We start from the raw sequence: 11,198 nt of genomic DNA on the forward strand, positions 1-11,198 counted from the left end.
AAGAAGCAAACAGTTGTATCCAGATCAAGTGCAGAATCTGAATACCGCGCTATGGCTCACACTGTGTGTGAGTTGGTTTGGTTGAAGAGCATGTTACTGGAACTTGGGTTTGAGCATAAACAACCTATGAATTTAGTGTGTGATAATCAGGCGGCTGTTCATATTGCGTCTAATCCAGTGTTCCATGAAAGGACAAAACATATTGAAGTTGATTGTCATTTCATTCGAGAGAAATTACTTGATGGAGTCATCAAGACATCTCATGTACCGTCTGCAGATCAATTGACTGATTTGTTTACCAAGAGTTTAGGGGGCTCTAGGGTGAAATACCTTTGTAACAAGTTGGGTGCTTATGATATATATGCTCCAACTTGAGGGGGAGTGTTAGGAGAATATTAGTATTCTTGTAGATAATATATTAGTAAGGGTATTCTTGTAAATAGTCGGTTAGGTTTGTACTCCTATAAATACTAGTTGGTCACTCATAATACGGTGACTAGATGTTTTCCTCCCAAGATACCTGTTTACAGTTAAAAAGCATCCTTGCCTCAACATGTCTTCCTCCACTAAGATGTCATAAAATAGTGTTATGTGCAAGGCCATTAGGCGGACAAGCATCTGCAAATTTGAATTGAGCTTTGTACACTATATAATTACCAAACCAAGCCATAGAGATATCCTAATTAGTGCTTCATCCAATACCTGAATTCAAGGTGGCTCGACCCAATTCGTTTAATGGTGGAGTCAAGGTCAACGTCAACCAGTAGAACCGCTTGAGTTTGAGCAATTAAACGTTTCAAACGATCTCAAACTCCATAAGCTAGAACTAGACTCAATTCGGTTCAATTAGATCCCCAGGAAGGAAAGTGTGTTGGAGACATAGCTTAAGGTATAAAGCTGCTAGTAGGAAAAGCATTTAGTTTAAACAAGTTACAGGAGATATAACTTCAAGAGCTCATAATGCAGCTCATGAACATGCAGTGTAGAAGAAAAAGTACTTTAAAGAAAAAATGAGTCTGGGAAAAAATTCTCACACACTTTTTCAAAGTGTTATAACTGCAGAAGTGGAGAATAGTGAGAGGAACTCAAGCTCCAAAAAGAAGTCAACATTGAGCATCTAAAGCACCAATTCATAAATCTTGATAACTTAAGGCTATATAAATGTCTCACCTGGCCTTTGCCATTTCTCATTGAAGAGGGTAGTAATATTTAGATAACGTTCAGTAGTATATTATTCAATACAACCCTCTTGCATTACAGAGCTTAATGAAACAATAATAAAGCACCAAATGCTGTCTAAATACTACCTCCCTATTCAATTTTCAAAAATACCTCTATGCACAAATGCTTCTGGAAATAACCACTCTAACATTGCAGCGCAGAGCTCAGTGAAAATTTAAACACAGTAGAAGCATAATATTAGTTCAAAAGTACCTACCAAGAAAAGGCAAAGTGAATGACAAGGAAAGTCACCAGCAAAAACTTCAAGAAAAAGCCCTCGCCAATTGGGAAGGACCAATAAGTCCAGAGGAACAAAGCATCAAAAGGAATAATATTTGGTCAAATATTTCATGTTATTCAAACTCATCCATGAATACAGTGTTTAAGCAGGCTGGAATTCAGTTTGACTTCTTTCATTGAGGACTTAGAACTCACCAGCAAATTGGAAAAAACAGTTTTTGGCTCGACAGGATAAGACATCAGTTGGCATGAGACAGTAGCCATTACACCCAAGACAAATTCTAAAATTCAGCATCTGGTGACCTACACAGACTCGAAAATGAAATAGCTTTATTCAGTTGTAAATCAATCCAGCACGAATGAAAGGAAATATGCTAAGTAACATACCTCCTCCAATTCCAATTTACCGATTCTTGCTATTTCCCAAAAAAAAAAAAAGAGTTTTTCAGGGACCCTCTGACAAACATAATGCACCTACAATCACTCATTTGCAGCTTCAAAACTCATCGATGCGACTTCGGAGCAACTCTAAAACCATATTAAGAAGATTAGGGTTGTTCCCTTCTCTGGGAACAAAATCTAGTAACAAGAAAACGATGATGAATCAGGCAACAATCTTTAGCAAGCATTCATTCAGCCTCTAAGATATCCAGGAAATTGAATTCTACACAAGGCTATTGCTTATACAAGAATCTGCTTGCATTTGCATAAGAAACACTCTAGCTCAATTTGGCAGTCAAGCTTCACACAGGCCATGCCTCATCAAAAGTACGTGACAACAGTAAGATGCAATCCTTCACTTGGAAGACTTACAATGATTACGGAAGGGTCATTGGAGCAACCTTTAAAACCATATCAAGCAGCATAGAATTGGTACCTTCAGTAGAAACTAAATCAACAATTATTGAAACAGTAGATAAATCAGGAGAAAACCCTCTTGCAAACAATTCCTGAAGAAGCATTTATGCCTCAAAATATTCACCGCATTTAAGACATCCACGGACGATGATATTGTAAGTGTTGAAGCTGCATTTGTTGACCAAATGCCTTTGGTGCTTCGTCCCACATCGGTAGAAGCCAAAGGAATTCTTCCTTTGGTTTCCTATAAATAAGGGAGCCTTATGAAGGAATGAATTGCACCACTCAAGAGAGTAATATGGGCTTTTAGCTTCTTGAGTCATTTAGCCCATTCAGTCAAATATTTTAGGCTCTCTTGTTTTGAGTTTAGGAATATTTTCTAAACTCTTTTGTAAGTGCCTATTGGCCTAAGAACCACTTTCCTACGGTGTTTTGTATTTCTTCTTCATAGTAGAAATATTGCTCCTCCCTCGCCCGTGGACGTAGGTCAATTTGACCGAACCACGTAAATCTTCTGTGTCTTTTATTTGCTTTGTTATCCGTCTTTATATGGTCGGTTTTACCGCCTAATTATTATATGGCCGGTATCTACCGCCTATCTATTATATGATCGGTTATACCGCCTACTTTGTGCTAACTTGAGTTTGTCTATTTCCTGACCCGGTCCTAACAAACTGGTATCAGAGTTGGTTGTTATATTTTGCAAGACAGGTTCATCTGGTGGGGCCCGTTCATCTGGTGGGGTCCGTCCATCCTGTGGGGCCCACTCATCCTGTGGGGTCCGTTTATCCGTGGGGCCCGCTCACCTTGTGGGGTCCTTTCATCCAGTGGGGCCCGCTTATCTCGTGGGGCCCGCTCACCCTGTGGGGCCCGCTCACGAGACTTGCATATTTGTTTGGCCAGTTTTTTTGAGACAAACTTCAAGTTACAGAATTTGTGGCAACAATGATGATAACAAAGACGGTTGTCGAGAAATTCGACAGGAATGTCAACTTCGGAATGTGGCAGCTCAAGATGGAGGCCATTCTTGTTCAAGACGGAGTTGATCTAGCGATTCACGGAATCGAGAACAAACCAGAAGATGTAAAGGATGTGGATTTCGCCGATATGGATAAGAAGGCCAGATCCAGCATAATCTTAAATCTCTCCGATGAGGTATTGCGTGAGGTAGCAACGGAGACTTCGGCCAAGGCTATGTGGGATAAATTGAAAGCCTTGTATATGAAGAAGACAGTCGAGAATCGGCTATATTTGAAGCAGAGTTTGTACATGCTTCGGATGTCTGAAGGTACATCTATACTCTCCCATCTTGATAAATTTGATTCCATTATTATGGATTTGGGGAATATAGATTCGAAAATTGATGATGAAGATCAAGCCCTATTACTTTTGTGTTCCCTTCCCCAGTCTTTTAAGCATTTCCGCGATACTATGATTTATGGAAAGGAAATAATTTCGTATCGGGAAATTAAATCTGCATTAAAATCTAAAGAGCAGATAGATAGGGACATTACTGGGGAAACTAGTGGGAGTCAAGCCGATGGCTTGTTTGTTCGGGGTAGATCTGAAAAGAGAAACACAGAAAATAGAAGTAGATCCAAGTCCAGACATAAAAATGTGGTGTGCAATTATTGTAAAAAGAAGGGTCATGTTATCTCTGATTGCTTTAAATTGAAAAATAAAGAAAAGCAAAAGGGGAAATTTGTTGAGAAAAATACTGAATCCGCTGAAGCTAGTATAGCAGCTGATGAGAATGATGGAACCATTTTCTGTGCAACAAAAAATAATTTTAGATCTAAAAATGAGTGGATTTTAGATTCGGGTTGTTCGTATCATATGTGTCCCAACAGGGACTGGTTTTCAACATATGAATCAGCTGAAGGTGGAGTTGTCTTAATGGGCAACAACGCTGTTTGTAAAGTTGTTGGCAAAGGCACAATCCGGATTAAAATGTACGATGGTATTGTGAGGACGCTCACAGATGTTAGACATGTTCCAGATTTGAAGAAAAATCTCATCTCTTTGGGCACTCTTGAGTCTATCGGGTGCAGGTATTCAGGTGGAGACGGAGTTCTCAAAATCACTCGAGGAGCTCTTGTTGTTATGAAGGCACACAGATCTGGTACTTTGTATATTTTGCAGGGATCTACTGTGACAGGTGCTGCTGCTGTTTCAACATCATCTTTGTCAGATACAGACATCACAAAATTATGGCATATACGTTTGGGGCACATGAGCGAAAAAGGCTTAGGCATACTAAGCAAAAAGGGACTTCTTTGTGGTCAAAGTACCGGGCCATTGAAATTCTGTGAACATTGTATTTTTGGGAAGCAGAAAAGAGTCAGCTTCAGTTCACCAGCAATTCACAAGACAAAAGGTACTCTTGATTACATTCATTCAGATCTATGGGGTCCTTCTAGTGCTCCTTCTAAAGGTGGTGCCAGGTACATGTTGACTTTCATTGATGATTATTCAAGGAAAGTTTGGGTATATTTTCTTAAGCATAAAAATGATGTTTTCCTAACTTTCAAACAATGGAAAGTTTTGATTGAGAAGCAAACAGAAAAACACATTAAGCGGTTGAGAACAGATAATGGCATGGAATTTTGTGGAGGTGAATTTAATGAATTCTGCAAGAATGAAGGAATTGTTCGGCATCACACCGTCAGGATGACGCCTCAACAAAATGGTGTGGCCGAACGTATGAACAGAACGCTTTTGGAGAGAGAAAGGTGTATGATCTCTAATGCAGGGTTGACAAATGACTTTTGGGCAGAGGCGATCAATATGGCCTGTTATATTGTCAACCGTTCTCCTTCTGCATCTCTTGATTTCAAAACTCCTGATGAAGTTTGGTCAGGTACTCCTGCTGATTACTCCAATTTAAAATTTTTTGGGTGTCCAGCATATATGCACGTGAATGATGGAAAATTGGAACCTAGAGCTAAAAGGTGCATTTTTCTTGGATATGCTTCTGGAGTGAAAGGATACAGATTATGGTGTCCTGATCCCAAATCTCTAAAATTTGTAATCAGTAGAGATGTTACTTTTGATGAATTGTCTATGTTATCTTCCAAGAAGGAGTCTTCTAGTCCTTGTACTACTGATAGTACACAGAAGCAGGTGGAGCTTGATATTGGCAGTTCTGGTCCTTCTCAGACCAAATCTTCTATTCAAATGCCAGTAGATACACCTGAATCTACTGTTGAAGATAGTTCTGAAGAAGAAGAGTATTCCATAGCCAGAGATAGAGCAAGGAGAGACATTCGACCACCACAAAGATATGCAAATTTAGTTGCATATGCTTTATCTGTTGCAGAAGAAACTGATGCAATTGGTGAGCCTTCCACCTATTCAGAAGCAGTTTCTTGTGATGATTCTGCAAAGTGGTTGATTGCGATGAATGAAGAAATTGAATCTCTTCATCGTAATGAAACTTGGGTTCTTGTAAAGCCGCCGTCAGCTAAGAAAATTGTTGGATGCAAATGGGTCTTCAAGAAAAAGGAAGGTATTCCAGGGGTGGAAGATGCAAGATATAAAGCACGATTGGTTGCAAAGGGCTATAGTCAGGTACAAGGTGTTGATTTTAATGATATATTCTCACCTGTTGTTAAACATAGCTCTATTCGTGTTTTGCTTGCTTTAGTTGCCATGTATAATTTGGAATTAGAACAGCTCGACGTTAAGACAGCTTTCTTACATGGCGAACTTGAAGAACAAATTTATATGAGACAACCCCAGGGTTTTGAGATTGAAGGTAAGGAAGACCATGTTTGCTTATTGAAGAAATCCTTATACGGATTGAAGCAGTCTCCAAGACAATGGTATAAGAGGTTTGATTCCTTTATGTTGGGTCATGATTATTCAAGGAGCATGTATGATAGTTGTGTTTACTTCCGGAAGTTAAATGATGGTTCTTTCATTTATTTGCTGCTTTATGTTGATGACATGCTCATTGCTGCCAAGAATTTGTCAGAAATTCACACTTTGAAACTGCAGTTAAATAGTGAATTTGAAATGAAAGATTTGGGAGCAGCTAAGAAAATTCTTGGCATGGATATCAAGCGAGATCGAGGAGTAGGGAAGTTGTTCTTGACCCAGAAAAATTACCTTGAGAAAGTTTTGGAGCGTTTTGGCATGAAAGATGCTAAACCAGTATCTACTCCTCTTGCTAGACATTTTCGGCTATCTGCTGCTCAATCACCAAAATCAGATGAAGAGGAAGATTATATGGCACGGGTTCCTTATTCCAGTGCAGTCGGCAGTGTTATGTATGCAATGGTTTGTACTCGTCCAGATATTGCACAAGCAGTCAGTGTTGTTAGCAGATATATGTCTTGCCCTGGTAAAGCACATTGGCAAGCTGTGAAGTGGATTCTCAGATACTTGCGAGGTACTTCAAATGCATGTTTGGAGTTTGAAAGAAATAATAACACTTTGGTTGGTTTTGTAGACTCAGACTACGCTGGGGATCTTGACAGGAGAAGATCACTTTCAGGCTATGTATTTTGCATTGGCGGTTGTGCTGTTAGTTGGAAAGCTACTCTACAACCTGTCGTAGCTTTGTCTACTACTGAAGCAGAATATATGACTATGACCGAGGCAATCAAAGAAGCCTTGTGGTTGAAGAGTTTATTTAGCGAGTTAAGTCTATATCAAGGTGTTACTGATATTCACTGTGATAGTCAAAGTGCCATACACTTGACTAAAGATCAGATGTATCATGAGAGGACGAAACATATTGATGTGAAGTATCATTTCATTCGGGATATCATTGCTGAAGGAAAAGTCCTTATTCAGAAAATCAATACTAAGGACAATCCAGCCGATATGTTTACAAAACATCTTCCACTTTACAAGTTCAAGCAGTGCTTGGACTTGGTTGGTGTTCGTTATTGGTGATTTAAGCCCATTGGGACTTATATGGAGAAGGTGGAGCAAGTTTATAATCTCTCGATGTTGGGGACTCATCAAGGTGGAGATTTGTTGAAGCTGCATTTGTTGACCAAATGCCTTTGGTGCTTCGTCCCACATCGGTAGAAGCCAAAGGAATTCTTCCTTTGGTTTCCTATAAATAAGGGAGCCTTATGAAGGAATGAATTGCACCACTCAAGAGAGTAATATGGGCTTTTAGCTTCTTGAGTCATTTAGCCCATTCAGTCAAATATTTTAGGCTCTCTTGTTTTGAGTTTAGGAATATTTTCTAAACTCTTTTGTAAGTGCCTATTGGCCTAGGAACCACTTTCCTACGGTGTTTTGTATTTCTTCTTCATAGTAGAAATATTGCTCCTCCCTCGCCCGTGGACGTAGGTCAATTTGACCGAACCACGTAAATCTTCTGTGTCTTTTATTTGCTTTGTTATCCGTCTTTATATGGTCGGTTTTACCGCCTAATTATTATATGGCCGGTATCTACCGCCTATCTATTATATGGTCGGTTATACCGCCTACTTTGTGCTAACTTGAGTTTGTCTATTTCCTGGCCCGGTCCTAACAGTAAGTAACAGCATTTGGCAAACAGTTATCATCTTTCATTTTCACAAGAAACTCTTTAGCTTCTTTCAGCTTTCCTGCTTCACAAAGTCCTTTTATCATCGTACTGTATGTCACAACATTAGGATGCAATCCTTTATTAGGAAGACTTTGAAAAATGTCTTGTGCAAGATCAAGCATCCCCTTCTTGCAATACCCATTAATGATGATATTGAACATGGTAATGTCAAGGTCTACCCGGTCAGAGTCCATCCTCTCTAATAATAACAATGCTTCATTCATATTTGCATTCTTCGTGAAACCTTCCAAAATGACACAATAAGTGTAAAAATTAGGATTTAGTGAAGCAGCTTGCATCTCATTGAAAATTCGTTTTGCAGTAGCACACTTTCCCTCCCTAAATAAGCCCTGCAGGACAATGTTATAAGTAGCAACTGAAGGTTTCAATCCTTTACATTGAATCTGTCTAAAGAGATGCATAGCTTCATCCACTTTCTTTTGCTTGAAAAATCCGTTGATTAAAATATTATAGCTTTGAATACCAGGAGCTACTCCTCCATCATTCATCAGATCAAAAACTCTTTTTGCACCAGGAATCTGGCCTATTAGACAGTAGCCATCCAACAGTGAATTATAGGTGACCATATCAGCACTCTTGCCCTGTTGAATCATGGTATGAATTACCTTCTCGGCTTCTTCGATCATTCCTTCCCTACAAAGCGCATCAACCACGATGTTATATGTATAAACATTAGGAGAAATATTATAATCAACCATCCTATTCCAGATGTTTTCAGCATCTTTCCATTTACCATTATTACACAACCCTTGAATCAAACAACTACAAGTGATGACGTTTGGGGGAATGCCCTTATCAATCATCTCAGAGAAAAGGGCAAGAGCTTCATCCACCATCCTATCCTTGCATAAGCTGTCAATGATGGTGCTGTACACGATGGTATCGGGCTTGCACTTTCCTCTTTCCATTATCCTCAAAAATTCAATGGCTGCACGAGTGTTCCCCACCTTGCACAGCCCATCTATTACAGTCCCAAACATTTTATCATTGGGTTGACATAGTTTTCCACATATTATCTTCCTGAATAACTCTTGTGCCTCAAGAACCTTACCTTGTCCAAAAAGCCCTTTGAGTAAAGTGGTGAAAAGGCAAACGGCAGGCAAATAACCGTGCTTGAGGAAGGATCCCAGAACAGAAAAACCACAATCAGTCCTATCTAAGAGGCAGTAACAATTAATGACCATATTCATGGTATAGTCATTAATAGGAATACCACCCAAGAAGCACATATCTTTGTAAATCGAAATAGCAGCAGAATATTGCTTCATCTTGACCACACGGCCAAGCAGTTGGGCGAAATCAATAACCGAAGGCAGGGGCCTCATCCGGACCATTTGCTTATACAAACCCACGGCATCATCAAGATTGTGAATACTATCAGCAAACCCAGATTTAAATACTCCCTTATTCTGAGACTGAATTCTCCTAGCAGAATGAAAATGGGCCAAAAAAAAAACCAAAATTGCTGCTGATACAAGAAAAGGGTAATGAAACAGGAAGTGGCCTTGGAGGGAAATGCTCGGAAATGCCTCCAGCATTGCGATTGACAGATGACATGGATGATCTCTTAACGGAATGGGCACCAATATTTCTCCCATTAATCTTCATCGAAACAAGTAGTACTAGCACAAATCCTCTGCTGCTCTTTGCCTCTGCTAACTTCACTCAAGACAAGCTCTCAGGCGGGTCGGATTTCTCAGTCAAACATACAAAAGCAGATCCGAATAGCAAAAAGGTGGCTTTTGCAGGAGAAAGAGGACAAGCTTTGGAGCCCGAGGAATCAGAAATCATTTACAAGGTAGTAATTTTGTGGGAACTCTATATTTGATTATGCTGCCGCCAACACATTTTTGGTTTGTACATGTTATGGTGGTGAGAATTGCAGTTTTGGTCATAAATGTTTGAGGCACGATGGCATTTCAAGTTTCTAAAGTTTGGAAGAAAGTAATTGCAGTCCTATTGACTCATTTACACCAACTGTAACTGGAATCCATTCATATGCTGTTAGCCACTGACAATTAATTGTTTAAGAAGGTTTAAAAATCTTGAAAGGAATATTGTTGGTCATAATTTGTAATAAAACAGATTATGTGAGTAATTAGTTTTTAGTTCAAAAATATAAAAATTCGATTGACCAAACAATTAGGTTAAAGAATAATTATTTACGTGACTAGCATGTTAGTATTTGGTATCTTTTATTACAGATTATGGCTTGTAGTAATATACTATTGACTTTTTTAAACTTCTACAAAATTAGTTGCCAGCACATAGGATTGCAAATAAGTCAAGTTGAGTTAAATTCAAGTCAAATTCGAGTCAAATTAGTTGCCGGCACATAGGATTGTTAATCTAAAGAACGAGTCAAGCTCTAATTCGAGTTCGAGTTTAAAAAAATAAAAAATAATTATTCTATTTTTTAAAAAATGAATAAAATAATATTTTTAAAACAAATAATAAAATATTAGAGATATATATGTAATTTTACTATTAAATAAAAATTATATATATACTCGAGTCGAGTTTAGTATTTTTGAACTCGAAATCAAATTTGATGTTAACCAAACTCAAGTCGAGTTTTGACTCAAACCGCTCGCGAGCGGTGTTTACTGCTATACCGGTGCATTACCGGAAGTAAATAAAAATCAATCATTAGGACTAAACGTGCATAAGAAATAAAATATTTGACGCTCCATTTGCTTTCACACTTTCATGAACTAGAATGCTCATACCCCGAACATTTGGGATCAAAGATTCAATTCTCTCTTTATGTAGGTACTATGAAGAGGTTGTAATTTTTCATGTGCAAAACCTAAAATATACAAAGAGTTAGAGTTTATTTATGGAATTTAATACTCAATTCTTATACTTTTAATATTGGGCTTTTCTTTCAATTTTAGTTACAATTTGATAATATACTCAGTTTCGTTTGGGAAAAAAAAAGATATTATGGTCCATTGTATCAGTAAAATAATCATAAAGTCGAACCAGCAAGAAGAAGAATTTCTAATATTCACACCTCAAGTTTGGTTTGGAAATGATAGTTTATTGAACTTGCAAATGTTTGATCTTCTGACATACTGTTAGGATTACATTTTATGCTTGAATTAAAGTCCTGACTTGCCATTAGAATTGTAGCCTATATTTTTGTCTGGTGGCTAACTCCTCTAAGGCTAGTTAGTAGTTAGTTTTGTTCTTAAAATAATTTGACTATAGTTAAAGTGTGTATGTGAGCTTAGGTACATATTCTTACTTTTGGTGTATAAATTGGGAGCGTGTAATTATTGTAACCACCTAAAATACTTAAATA

At 38.2% G+C, this 11,198-nt stretch overlaps 1 protein-coding gene across 1 annotated transcript; it reads right to left on the reverse strand.

Moving 5' to 3' along the window:
* Positions 1-7,809: 7,809 nt before the first annotated feature.
* LOC113709920 (uncharacterized) lies at positions 7,810-9,874 on the reverse strand. The gene has a single exon (XM_027232761.2). It carries the CDS (start codon positions 9,487-9,489, stop codon positions 7,810-7,812), a length of 1,680 nt encoding a protein of 559 aa, XP_027088562.2. The 5' UTR covers positions 9,490-9,874.
* Positions 9,875-11,198: the final 1,324 nt, after the last annotated feature.

This window comes from Coffea arabica, chromosome 9e, assembly GCF_036785885.1.
Source record: "Coffea arabica cultivar ET-39 chromosome 9e, Coffea Arabica ET-39 HiFi, whole genome shotgun sequence".
Lineage (NCBI taxonomy): Eukaryota > Viridiplantae > Streptophyta > Magnoliopsida > Gentianales > Rubiaceae > Coffea > Coffea arabica.

Bases quoted from the DNA above. Each gene is read 5' to 3' on its own strand.
- LOC113709920 (XM_027232761.2), bottom strand. From the start codon at position 9,489: ATGGGAGAAATATTGGTGCCCATTCCGTTAAGAGATCATCCATGTCAT.